General features: G+C 44.7%; 1 protein-coding gene across 1 annotated transcript in view; it reads left to right on the forward strand.

Annotated features, from left to right (window-relative positions):
- LOC311493700 (zinc finger SWIM domain-containing protein 6-like) overlaps window positions 1–9,429 on the forward strand; it is a gene marked incomplete at its 5' end in the record, with an annotated part of 43,787 nt that extends 34,358 nt beyond the window's left edge. The window contains 4 exons of the mRNA XM_084552466.1: window positions 4,046–4,203; window positions 4,320–4,483; window positions 5,377–5,458; window positions 5,547–9,429. Of these exons, the coding sequence (XP_084408592.1) occupies window positions 4,046–4,203; window positions 4,320–4,483; window positions 5,377–5,458; window positions 5,547–6,412 (1,270 nt within the window). The 3' untranslated portion in view covers window positions 6,413–9,429. The remainder of the gene's footprint in view (window positions 1–4,045; window positions 4,204–4,319; window positions 4,484–5,376; window positions 5,459–5,546) is intronic.
- Window positions 9,430–14,336: the final 4,907 nt, after the last annotated feature.

Here is a 14,336-nt window from a genome sequence, read left to right on the forward strand (position 1 = left end):
TGTTGACACCTTCATGCTGTTAACCGTTTAGGAGGCGCCTGGACCTGAAAATAACACGCTTACAAAACCTAAACGAGATGGTTTGGATTTTCTCTGTGCGGTTTCAAGGTTGCACATCCTGCTGCTGTGTGTCCCCTCCTTCGCGCTAAACCCACGGCCCAAACCCGTTTTCCCTGAGTCAGCCGCTCCCTTCCTTCCCTTGCCACTTCCTTTCACCTTTTCTTGCTTCCTCCCCCTCACCTCCTCCATCCTCGCTCCTTTGGTGTGAAACCGGCGATTTAGAATAATATGGCCACTTATGGGTGCTCCTGGGAGCCAGGGGTGTCTACTCAGCACATAATGAATGTGTGTAATGTAGCGTAGTGTAATGTGATAGCATATACCTCCCCGCTCCCACGGGACGGCGGACAGTTAAATATAGAGGAGGAGGTAAAGTAACCAGGGCTATTTTAATGGACCTATTATAACACTATCATTGATACAAGGAGAGAGAGGCTATCGCTCTCTTTTGCATACACACACACACTCATTTTCTTTTCCCACTTTCTCAATTTGTCTTCGCTGTCACAGCTGCTCTCAAAAAAAAAAAAGCTTTTTTCGTAAATGAGAGGACATCAGACTGCCTCCAGAAACAAATGCAAATCCACGAGAGTATTCCAAAGTGTGTGTTTATGTGCCTCGGATGAGGTTAATTAAAGCGTGCGAGCGCAGCATATTCCGTGCGACGGCTTGGTGCAAGCGGCCAACACAAAAACAGAGGAGCTGCCGGCTGGTTCTCGGGCTGCAGCCGAAGAATTCGACTGCGATCGAAGAAGGAGAAGAAAAAAGGAGAAGAAGTTTGTTGCCTCTCCAGAGACTGTACTTAACTCAACTCTTTGGAAGCCAAAGAGACAAAAATCCCAGGCGCCTGTTATCATGGGAGATTTGGATATGAGTCTTCCAGTGCTAATGACTCTGGATCTTTGCTAGAAATCACAAGCTTTTATCCTCTGCATAATCCATAGCGTGTGAATATACGGCACTGTGTGTCATGACTGCAGGTTGAGGATAAGTTAAAGCTTGGCTTATACTCCCGCAACCTGTCTACACAGAGCCTACGCCATGGGGGGGGGGGGGGGGGCTATGCCAGTGAAAGCATTTATATCTGTTTGCAAAAAAAAAAGGTTAGGCGGCAAATAGTCAGCTGTGTTGAGTTTGATTCTCTAGTTAGCACAATGGCAACGGGAACTGAGCAACTCCTGCTGAAGTTGAAGTTAATAAATGTGGGTCACTGAAATCACTGCAACACACAACAGGTCTGTTTCAAAGCAACGTGTTTCCACTTTAGTATTTCCGGCTGCTACTCCATCTCCGCAATTTTTGAATTGATTGTTTTGGATCAATAAAGATGGAACACGTCGAGGAAAGGTTAACTGAGGAGGTTCAGAGATACAAACATTTGTGTGACTCGTCTTCGGCCAAATTTCGGCAAAAGCCTCAGTCGCCATTGTTGAAAGTGAAGCAGGAAGTGGAAATTGAAGGAGGAAGTAGAAACAAACATTAACCCGACTGGCACAGCGCCGACTTGAGTGGGTGGTGTTGTTGCAGAGCAACCGGTGTAGGCTACTTGCGTAGGTTATGCCATCTATCTAGAGTTATAAACCACGCTTGAGTTGTATGGATTACATGTTTATTGAAGAGCTGAAGAAAGTCCTATGACCTTGGTGTGGCACAACCTCTTTCAAAGTCTTGCAGAAATGAAATCAAACTACTGAGAACTTGATGACTTGAACATGAACAGGTTTTCACCTGACCGCAGTGACATTTTGGCAAGATACATGTCTTCCAGAAAACAATGCATCACCCAAAGCAAATGTCATTTCAAATATCCCAGGCCCTTGAGAGCTGAAGTTTGGGGTTACCTCTCCGGTCATGCGTGACTTGATCCGTCCTGCCGGGCACACACTGAAGATTTCATGTTGAAGGAGTTTGTGTATAGAGGAGTAGAGGTCTTCCACCGGATGTGTCGCTTGGCTGATGGATGTGTGCTTGATAAATTCCGAAAGTGAAGCGTGTTTACAGTCGGAGGGGGGAAGGAACGCGAGGTAAAAGAGGTCATGTCGTGGTGATGCAGACCAGAAATCTGATTTAGGTAAAATCTCACTGGGCTGCTTTTCATCATCATCTCTTTCTTTCTCCACGACGTGTTGTACAGTTTGTTCTTGCTTTATGAATGGATAAAGTTAAATCTACTGTCACTACGCGCCCATTACTTGTTTCTAAATATTACCCGTGTGCGTCTCCGCTCCACATGAGAGCTGTCTTCTGCAATCCGCTGCAGACTCTCTCCACACCCTCGCCTTTGCATATTTCTGGCGGTATTGCTATGTCCCTCTCAGATGTGACAGGGTGCTACAGTGCCACAGGAGCCATTTGACACCAGAGCTGTTCCCCCCCCTCCTCACTGGCTCGCGCAGGGATTGATTGCCTCTTACAGCTCACTCTGTTAGTATTTTATGTATCATTGATAATATTACATCCAGCCGTGGCAGTGCTGTAAAGAAATATGAGTTTAATTTGGCGTTTTAAGCTCACTTGACGTGGAGTTAGTATGGTGTTATTGCACGGGGACGGCCGTTCATGTTTATGGGCGGCGTGCACCCTTTTGCAGTAGTTACAAGGTGAGAATGCACCGTTGGCTGGGAATGAACTCTACCTGTGCTTAGCCTGAATGCTTCGCCGCAGTCCATGAGTAGTTATTATCATTTTTTGTTATAGCCTAGTACAGAGTTTCGAGGAGGGCCTTTTTTTAGCTGGTCTGGCCTCTCAAGCTCCCATCCACTGGAGGCCTCTGGCTCTCTGGTGAAAACCAAACAAAGACAGGAATGTTGATGAGGCCTCCATCTTTACCCAGGGCTCTTTTTTTTTTGCTTTGCTACACCCCAGGAATCTTCCAGAAGGCCCCAGTGTGGTAGAGGCTTTTAGCAGCTCTTTAGATGTGTGTGGAATGAAGCCGGCTGTCGGGCCAGTGCGTTCAAACATCTCCGTATTACGCCGGGTGTCAGTGTTCGCACTCGCGCGCATCACGGCTGAGTTTTTGCCACCTTCTCTCGCCGAGAGACGATCCCCGCTCGCGGCCCCTCTCGGGCAACAAAAAAACGAGCGAAGACGAGGCTGTTTTTGTGCATGCCTTCACCTTCGCTCGGGCGGCAACGGTATCACATGCTCTTTGCTCTGAAATTGAAACTGGCATTTAGCATTACGTTGCTTTTACTGGGCTGCTTTGATGTGTTTTCAAAAGGGCAGGTGTGTGTGAGTGTGTGTGTGTGTGTGTGTGTGTTCTCCGGGTCTTTTCACTGATGTGTGTTGGTATTTGTTTGATGTGTGTCCAGCCTTACGGGGCTGGAAGGTGAATTCCTTAATTTCCCCATGGACTCAATTAGCTTTGTGATTGGCTGAGAGAAGGCCAGGTTGTGCTGTCTTCTGAAGGAGAGAAGACCTTTGAAACTGAGGTGGGAGCGGAGGGAAGGGAAGTGAAGCAGAATAGGAGATGAGCCGGCCACAGTGGTAATCGCGTTGTGCTCGTGGTGCTTGTGAAGGCTTGGCCCTGCTAGTGTTATTATAATGAGAGCCGGAGACTAGTGAAGATCCTCCATCCACTAGCAGGTGTTTCGCGGCTCTGACTTCATTATGACCAATTAGAGTGAAGAAAATACTAATTATACCTTGGTTTCTTGGTGATTAAACAGCAGGTTGAAAGTAAATTGCAGGGATAGGCTAACTGTAATCCCTCGGTGACGACTGAAGTCATTTTCGTTTTGAAGTCGCCGCGATAATGAAGAGTTTTTCTGTCTGTACAGTATGTCTCTCCGTGTGCTTGTTACAGTACAGAGAAAGAAATGATCTTATTATCATCGCTCAGTTTTTCTTACCCTAACTTTATTCTTTTTCACAGGTCACTTTAAAATAGTCGATTATTTGAAGTGTGCTAAAAACAGTTAATTGAAGTTTTAGTGTTTCCTGCAGAACAGTTGATCTTATCTTCTGCTTTTTTTCCCGTTGCCAGGTTGCCGGTGTTGGAGTCAACGGCCTCGTCCGGTGACCTGTCGCGACCTCACCACATCGTGTCCGTAGTGCCCAACCGCTACCCGCGCTGGTTCACCCTGAGCCACATAGAGTCTCAGCAGTGTGAGCTGGCCTCCACCATGCTCACTGCGGCCAAAGGTGCAGATATATTTGCAAATAAAAAAAACAAAAACGAAAAAAAAAACAGTCTACTTGTTCGATGTTAGCGAACGCTCCGAGGCTCACAGCTGTAATCTCCGTCCTGTTGTTTCTAGGTGACAGTCGCAGGCTGGAGACGGTCCTGGAGTCCATCCAGAAAAACATTCACTCCTCGTCTCACATTTTCAAACTGGCACAGGATGCGTTCAAGATCGCCACGCTCATGGACAGCTTGCCTGACATCACACTTCTCAAAGTCTCCCTGGAGCTGGGACTGCAGGTATGCAGACACACTAGATATTTAGCTGTACACTTTTTTTTTTTTTTTTTTTTAGAAAACTGTCAAGTTGCAAAATACTTTTGTACCTTTTCTGGTCTCCGGCTTCAGCCTGAATAACAATCAACATTTTGATCTTGAGACAAATAAACCAAAATCTTTGTTGCTCTCCTCCAAGCCCTCATTAATTTGCATCTTTCCCTAGCAAGCCGTTCGATCGTCGTGCTGCAGGAAAAGCTTACAGCTCACATCGGAACGCTTCAGCTGCGTTGAAATCTGTCGGGTCCGTGAAATGATTTTACCCACGTGCCTGTGAAACTGAATTTTTTAAAAGGTTGTGGTGGCATTATTGTCTGGGAATGTGGTAACATCATGAGGGAACAGTATTCGCCCTATAGGGTGCTCTCATTCCTGGAAAAAAAAAAACGGCTCGGGGTTCCATCCCCGTTATATGAGCAATCACCAGACCTTGTGACTCCCGTGAGGTGTCTGCTGTGTCATTACCGATGCAGCTCTGTGGATCCCTTAGCTTTCTGAATGTCTGAACGTGTCCGGATGCTTGAAGGAGTTGAAGATGGCTCAAAGGATCGCATTACTATCCCCTCGCTGAGGGGCGACGTTTTGCTGGGATATTATGTTTTTTTGAGAGTTGATGCCTCCTGAATGAATACTGTCACGTGGATGTGGAGCATGGATCTTCGCTTTTCAGTTAACATTGTTAAATGGAAAAGTAAGCTATATTGGGGAAATTTGTTTCCTGGTCTGACTGACATGCTCCTATAGTAAGAATACTATTGAATGAGTTGACGCACATCAAATTCAGTGGAAACGGCTGAGATGTTTCACTTTCCACATGGCAGTTTGATGATGTGCATTTCAATATCCCTCTTCCTCAGGTGATGAGAATAACTCTATCCACGTTAAACTGGAGGAGGAGAGAGATGGTTCGCTGGTTAGTCACATGTGCCACTGAAGTTGGTAAGTCAGCCTGGCTTTGTCGTGTTTAATTTCTTTAAGACGCGCCAGATGCTTCAAATTTTCCGTTCTTTCTGTTTTTGTCTGCCAGGTGTGTACGCACTGGACAGCATCATGCAGAGCTGGTTCACCCTATTCACCCCCACTGAAGCCACCAGCATCGTGGCCACCACTGTCATGTCCAACAGCACTATCGTCCGCCTCCACCTGGACTGCCACCAGCAGGAGAACCTGGCTTCATCCGCTCGCACCCTCGCCCTCCAGTGTGCCATGAAGGACCCCCAGAACTGCGCCCTCTCTGCTCTTACACTCTGTGAAAAGGACCACATTGCCTTCGAGACAGCCTACCAGATTGTACTGGACGCGGCGGCGACGGGAATGAGCTACACGCAGCTGTTCACTATCGCGCGCTACATGGAACACCGAGGTTACCCGATGCGAGCGTACAAGCTGGCGACGTTAGCTATGGCTCACCTGAACCTCAGTTACAACCAGGACACGCACCCGGCCATCAATGACGTTCTGTGGGCCTGCGCGCTCAGCCACTCGCTGGGGAAGAACGAGCTTGCGGCCGTCATCCCCCTGGTGGTCAAGAGCGTGAAGTGCGCCACCGTGCTCTCTGACATTTTGCGGCGGTGCACGCTAACCACGCCGGGCATGGTGTCGGCGCTGCACAGCCGCAGGAACTCTGGGAAGCTGATGTCGCTGGACAAGGCGCCGCTAAGGCAGCTGCTGGACGCAACCATCGGGGCCTACATCAACACCACGCACTCACGGCTCACGCACATCAGCCCGCGGCACTACAGCGAGTTCATCGAGTTCCTGGGGAAGGCCCGGGAGACTTTCATGATGGCTCACGACGGACACATTCAGTTCACCCAGTTCATAGACAACCTGAAACAGATCTACAAGGGCAAAAAGAAACTAATGATGCTGGTGAGGGAGAGGTTCGGCTGAGGGCGAGGCTAGGGGGTCGCCCAAAGCTTCCCTCCCACTCTAGTACTTTTCTATTAACTTGAGTCTGCCTTTTGAACTTCTTTTGGACTTTTTAGACAAGTAAAAAAGAGGGATTGTGACTTGTAGAATGAAGCAAAAAGAGAAAGGAAAAGATGAGAAAAAAATCAACAGAGCCACATGCGGTATTATTGTTCTTGCTGTTGTTATTGTTATAAACATTATTACTATTATTATTATTAATAATATTATTACTACTATGTGTACAGAAGTGTTTTTATTTTTCAGAAGAGAGGAAATTTGTCACATTGTGAATGTTGTGTGTATTTCTCTACATGTGTGCGAGACGGAAACGAAAAGTGAAATGGCTTTTTAAAAAATTTTCGTTCCTTTATTTTTTTGTTTTTTGTTTAAAGCATCATGTTTTTTCCCTTTTTTCAGTGTATATTGAGTTACATGTCGTCAGAGTGGCTGAAGCCCTTCTACAAAATCGCTCACTTAAAAAAAAAAAAAAAAAACAATAAGAAAAACCAACAACAACAACAACAATGTCTCGGCATCCTCAAAGTGAAACTAAGGCTTTAAACCACACAGAGCACCTCCCTCTGTCCAGGCCCTCGATGGCGGGCGCTGGGCAGCACTGCACAGCTTAGCTCGGCTCGGCTCGGCACAGCTTCGGTTAGCACTGACAGAAAGCCGCCATCAGCGTTTTTTTTGTTTGTTTGTTTGTTTGTTTGTTTGTTTATTTCTTTTTAGACATGGCGGCAGCAGCAGCAGAAGCAGCAGCAGCACTTGAGCAGCCATTCGTTTTCTCTGGGTTCCAGGCATTAGCTTCGTCGCACACAACAACAACGCTCTCAGCTAACTTGTGTTGTCGTTGTTGTAATCTCGCTCTCCTACGTAATGAGGACCCGCTGCAGAAACGGGGACAGTAGAAGGCAATACGGTGATGACACATTAGACGAATATGATGTTAATGTAACAGCCCGGATTTCACTAAATGAACCCGATTTTTCTAGTTGAAGCAGAAACCCAGAGGCAGACGCGACTACCTCACCATACTAATTGAACCTGCTCCCTGTTTTCTTTCTTTTTTTTGCTATCATGATTTTTATCGCCCTCTATAGCTGACAGTGTTAATTACAAAAAAAAAAGGGGGACTGACCAGTAAGATCAATGCTACCAGGAAACCTGCAAAGTGTCTCTGCGCTCAGCTCTGCTGTACGCCCTGGCATCCGTACTTACACCCGAAGCCAAAAGAATTGGCTCAAACCCACTCAAGAAGATGTGTCAGTATGTCAGCCACCATTCATCCCCCTCCCCCCACCGGCTCCCCTTCTCCTCAAACCCCACCCTCCCTCCATCTCATCTCTACAGCCGCCATTGTATGGTATTTTCAGACTAGGCCAGTGTCACTTCCCTCTGTGCATGTGAATCATAGAAATTAGACTTTCTACTGTTATAGTTCGTGGTGTGGAACCTTCAGTAATTGTCAACCAGAACGTTCTCAGGGATTTCTCTACACAGGAAAAAAAGAAAAAAAAAAGGCGGAACAAACTGACTACGAGGAAAAAGACAAAAAAAAGGAAAACGTGACACAACATGAGCGAGCATTTATTGTACTCTGTATATATGCCATAGTATATGTCTGAATATGGAGGATCTGAAAGTATATGTTAACTAATTTATACAGAGTATTCTATGTAATGTGAAATACTTGAAGCCGCTGTAGTTTGCTCTCTCTCTCTCGCTCCGCATCTCTTTTACTTTTTGTCTTCTCTCTTTTTTTAATTTCTCTTGTGTTGATAACGGAACATATCAGAAGGACTAGACTGACCTTGATGACGGCTTTTCTTGTTTGTTTGTTTGTTTGTTTTGGACTTACATGTGTTCATACTTGAGGCGCTGGATCCCGTCAGAAACTCAGTCAGTCCAGTTTTTGGTGGCAGAGAATAAGAAAACAACATTGACGATCATTCCGGCTGACTAAAAGCAAAGAAAGGGGAGGGAGGTAGACTACTTCAGGCCAGTGGCCGATAAATGTTTTTTTAAAAAAAACACAATACAGGATCTCTTAAAGTACTTACTTATGCATGTACGCTGTTGTACTAGCCTAGTTTTCAATGGGATCCTATTGAAAAAGATGTGCTTTATACAGGAGCTAATTGGAAATTAATCTAGTAAAATAAAAAAAAATAAGTATTTTGTGTCCAGCCTTACATGCATTTAAGGACATCTCTAGGCTTACATCTGCCTCACCTTGCGGTAATATAATATAACCACTGCAAGAATAAAAATAGTCGCAGGTTTAACACAGCGAAAAAAAATAAAAATTTTAAAAAAAAGTCTCCTCGGTTCTCCGTTGCAGAATTTCCAATGTCTCCTCTGCAATGTTCAGCTGTCCTATCATTACTTGCCTTGTTTCCTCGACCTTCTTTTTTTATTTCCGTTCGTTTTATTTCATTTTTTTTTCATTTTCTGTGCATCTTTTTCTATCTCGTGTCGATTAAAGATAAAAGCAGCCTTTTTCTCTTGCCTTGTCTTAACGCTTTAAAGTAACCAAACAGAAGATCTATCTAACAACCAAACGCGTTCTAAGAGGTGAGAGACAACCGACCTTGGTCCCAGCTTTAGTGTCCTTAATTAGTAAGTGAATGGCTGTGTAATTCATGCTTTAACAAAGCAATTCCTCACGTGTGTTTGGTGGGAAAAAAAAAAAAATACGTTGTCCAGTGTCTCTTGTTCTCTTCAGAAACGATTTCCTCTGAGTCTTTCTAGCTGTTTTTATTTTATTTTTTTTATTTTTTGTTTGTCTGTGTAGGAATCTTCTGCTCTCCCATTTTATTTATTACAATGACCCATGTATACATGCTTATGAAATTAAGATTTGATACACCGATATCAATTTATTTATGTAACTAAATCACTGTTTTATAATCTTGTTAATGAGTCAATAATTGATTTTTTTTGTTTTTTTGTTTTTTTTTTTGTTTTAATAAAAGTTAGTTTTTTGAAATGTACATTTATTTCATCTCAATGTTATTTTTTTTAAAAATCTGTCCAAAAAAAAAAAAAAGAAGCTTTTTTTTTTCCTTTTTATTCCACAGCTGCGCTTTTGTCTCAGAAAGTCTGTCATGCATCATTATGGGACGCGGTCCGTGAGCTTGAAGGCGCGCGTCGGTTGGCGTATCAGCGCGGGCCGATCAGTCGGGATGGTTCAGATCTGCATCGAAGAGTGGTGTCAGAAAAAGGCAGAGAGGGATCACTCTCGCTGGCAGCAGCTTTCACGCTGTCATCTCAGCCGAGCTGACGGGGAATATGAAATGTATCAATTGATATTCCCATGGTCTTTGTAGCTTCTGTCAGGCAGCCAGGCTCAGCCAACCACAATAACCTGTTTACATGTATCCAACACTGACAGTGGTGCCACAGGATGACTAAATCAGTGTATGTAGTTTGTCGAGTGTGTGTGTGTTTGTGTAGACATGTTTTTGTGTGCGCTGCAGCCCCCTTGTTTGCATTCCTCCGTGTGTCTGTTTTAGTGTGTGTGTGTGTGCGATCGAGGCCTTTAGGGAGTGAATGGGAACAGGTGGTAGCTCCAGACTACAGGAGCTCCTGACAGCAGTAAGGTCCCCAGACTCCCAGCCCCTCATTAAACATTGACACAAAAACACTGCAACTGTCTGTGTGTGAACAGTAATGAAGCGCAGACGGATACACGGGTATACACACTGCAACTTAGCACAGCACGAGCTTTCAGTCCTCATCCCTGTGTGTATGTGTGTGTGTGTGTGTGTGTGTTGTCCATCTGTGGGCGCTCATTAATGAGGTACATTTGTCCATAGAGGTGTCCACTTAGATATCGAGGAATTTGTCAGGTTTAGCAACAAAAGCGCCAGTCTGCTGTCAGAGGCCAGACAGGACTGTCCATTTCTTATGAGATGGATGCCTGCCTGTGACGAATAAAACACGCCGGCGCGTGTGTGTGTCCATGCGAGTAAGCGTACACTTGCTTGCATTTTTTTGTGTGTGTGTGTGCGAGACCACTTCCTGCGTGTCTGACCTGTGCTCAGGTCCCTGCTCAGTTCCAGTTGGTAATGACGTCCCTTGGGTGCAGCACGGTGCAGCAGCCTCCTCCAGTCTGTCTCACTGTATACTTCTAATGACATCATGATCACACACTGGCCCCCTTTCATGCCAAAAGCCCTCTTCCTCACCACCACCATCAAAACTCCTATCTGGAGCATTCAACGTCTCTTTCGCGCGCACACACGCGCACGTACACACCCCGCGTCACGACTTCACAAGGACTTGACATTTCCTTGTACAACTGAGGCTCTATTATGTTTTATATTTTCACCTATGGAAAGCATATTTTGAAGTCGAATGTGCTGCGTAAGACGGATTGTAGCAGCAGGCGAACGCTGCCGAGCAGAAAAGTGTGTCTTTAACTTTTTTATCTTTATTTTAAAGTCATGATCTGCACACAAGGCTGCTGTTGTACACCTCCCTGCTAGAATAGTGCCGATAAAAGACATGAGCCCTTGGAGAATATCTATAGAGTTGCTCACATTTGTGTCAAGGTTTTCTTTTAATCGATGTAGGACACTGGAGTCTCCTCTATGCTTTAACAGTACCATCTCTGAACTAATCTTGTTTCCTGTTACCATTTGAGACCTCAGCCTTATGTTATCCATGATGTATTCTGCATTTGCCTTTTTTTTTTACCTTTTTTTTTTTACCTCTAACTCAGCAAGGTACCTGTGTGACCTGTCTAACCAACTTCCCTGCTGCCCACAACTTGTTTGTGGGGGAAAGGTGGTCTGGAACCATTCCGTTGGAAACTGATTATGTGGTGATGAACAGAAGCGTAAAGGCTCATTTAAGGTACAGCGGGCTGTCGCGGGGAGCTACAGCGTCAAATTGACGCAGAAGCCTAAACCGCCTATAATAGTGAGCTAGTCATACGCGACATCTGAGCACCGTTGAGTTGAATTTGTTTACAAGTTACTGGTTCTGATTGGTACGATTAGTACGGTGGAGACCCTTTCTGTGTCCGGCTACGCCTTTTACCTTTTACCTTTTACCTGGAATTTCCACATGGGCTGTTCTCTTGTTTTTGGCTGGAAGCCGCATTTTAAGATTTAAAAGTGTCCCATGTAAACATGTTATCTTTGAAGGGACACAGCAGACATCTGTGGATCACAAATACACTGTGTACTGTGTATGCACTGGCATACAGTATCCATGAGCCTGTGCTACCACTGCTAGGATCAGGATCAGTTGGTCAGTTGTGAATCAGACCAACAGTTGCAGGATGTAACCCAGAATCTGAAACGACCTGATTTGAACTGCAAAATGTTTTGTGTCTACAAACCTTTCTTTCCTGATTTCTATTGGTGGCTCATCGCACGCAACAGGAGTGATTAGATGTTTCTAATAGAAACGCTGTCTGCGTGCTAGAACACTTTCCCTAAGGCGTTTTTTTTATTAATATTTTTCTAATGTTCAACTTGTCGTCCTGCTGATGTAACTGGGAGAGCTCCACACCAATTTAAATTGAAGGCCCACTCACTGCAAATCACCTGGCAATGTCTGAGCAGAACATGGCTGCTTCCAGGATCATGTATCCTCAAAATAACTCGTCTCACTTCGCAAATCTGGATTAGGCGTTATATCTGGAATCCGAACTATATTTATGGACAGGGGTTTATGAATGTGCATTGGACCACGCTTTTATCCTCATTCCCTAAGCTATAATAATAAGGCTTTCAGTGAGGTTTTCAGTACTAACAGAGTCCGTCTAGGAAAAGCTCACAGTCTGCACATTTACAATATCTGAGAGTGCAGTCTATGTTCTTTAAACACTACCTCTTTCTGCAAAAGGTCCAAGGCCTTTGTGGTGCATCAAGTTTGCCATCATTACAGGAGTACAAAAAGAGGATCATAGACATGTGTTTTTCAGCATTGCCTGCAGCATCAGCCCGGCTTCCACAGGGACTCTCTTCCTTTCCTGCTCTTCTTTCAGAAGGCCGTTGGAGTTTGATCTCCTCTCTCCCCCTCCATCGGCCCCGAGGCGTCTGATTAAATGCTAATTAAAGCCGTTAGCGCTGCTATCACCGCTGCTAACTCCTCTCTCTCTGTCACAGAGATTAATGCCCCTCGTTCATCATCCCACCTCTCCCAGCCTGAGTACCTGCCCGGCTCGCAAAAGCTGATCAAGTCATCAGCCCCCAAACCCCTCTCCGCCACCGCCTCCCATCGCACCAAGATGGACGAGGGGTTTAAATTTTAATTTGAAAATTGCCCTCAATTACGTCTGTGCCGACCACTTGCCGGAGCTTCTCATGTGGCTGAGTGGGAAGGGGTTACGGCGGCGGGTCAGTGGCCGTGATGAGCGATAAGGGGACATTAATAAGAAAGGCAGAGGTTCATTTAAAAGCAGAAAGGACAGTGGGAGCAGCTTTCTCATTATTTAACTCCCCCAGCTTTATTTAAAGGACTTTATTTAAGGATACCAAGTTAATGTGTCCTCCAGGACAGACGGTTAAAGCGCCTGACAGAGTGAGAAAGTTACGGTCATAACTTACACCCTGAGCACACACTGTGGTGCCATCTTTTTTACCTTTTTTGACATTCTCGCCGTTTTCAGGCAGAGCGGAACGAGCCTCGGAGGGACATAAAATGTTAGAACAAAGTTACACACATCATTTAATTTTATTCTTTCACAATTTCTGGCTCACAAATGTTTTATTGGTTCCAATATCGGTAATCATTATAAGCTATTGGAATATATTGAGCTATGTATAACAAGTCAGCCAAATGTCACTTGAACTACCACCAGATTGGGGGAGCTGTGCCCTGGAATATGCAGCTAGTCTGTGGGGTCTCATCTGGTGTTTGTTTTATGCATGTGATTTTTACCGGACTGCACTCGCAACTCTCAAACGAGAACGATAAAGGTTTTTCCTTGTACTTGAACACACCTCGGAGCAAAAAGGTTGCTGCTGTTGTCGGAGCGCTACCACTTGCTTGCGGAAATTTCTTTCATGCCTCCACGCTGGCGACAGCCGGGGCCGCAGGCAATATGTTTTCAGGTTGTACAAACATACAAACATAGGTGTGTCCTATACTTATGAATAGGGGTTGGACTCGATTAAAAAATAATCGAATTAGTCAGAGGCTTTGTAATTAATTAATCGCGATTAATCGCATTTCAATCGCAAAACAATATTTGCACCCAAAAGCAACATTTTTTTTTATTTAAATGGATTTTAGTGAATCAAACAATAGACACAGACATGAATATGAGACTCAAGCTCCTTTAATGTCTGGAAAAATGCATTTAATTGCATTTCAATTCAAAACAGTAGAAAAAAGAAATATCCCAAAAACAATTTGGGCTGCCGACACGTCTTTTTGACAGCTCTTTAACCAGAAACGTCCACATTCACTGAAGCAGGAAGTGATTTGATTTTGATAGTCAAAGTTCACTCCTACTTAACATGATATAATGATGAGGTGGTGACATTTTTGCAACCAAAGGATCAAAGGTCAATGTCATTGTGACTTAATCTTCTGCAAAAACAGAAGTCGAGTTTGTGGCCGTATTTCACAGCTGGTTGGACACCGAATGGAGGCCCATGCTGAAATTGCAGCTATTGTATAAATCTTCTGTGCTGTCATGTTGAAGATTTACATAAAAAAAGCATCTACGTTTTAAAACTTGAAGCTTCTTTAGTTCGAAATCAAATTAAATTCAGCTTTATTAGCCATGTATACATGTACACTGAATTAGTTCTCTGCATTAAACCCTTCCATTTTTACACATAGAGTAGTCAGCAGACTTGGAGCAGTGGGCAGCCATGCAAAGCCCCTGGGGAGCCGTTTGGGAGGTTTAGGTGCAATGGGCGTAGGGGAATTCAAA

This window comes from Chelon labrosus (assembly GCF_963514085.1).
Source record: "Chelon labrosus genome assembly, chromosome: 9".
NCBI classification, from domain to species: Eukaryota; Metazoa; Chordata; class Actinopteri; order Mugiliformes; family Mugilidae; genus Chelon; species Chelon labrosus.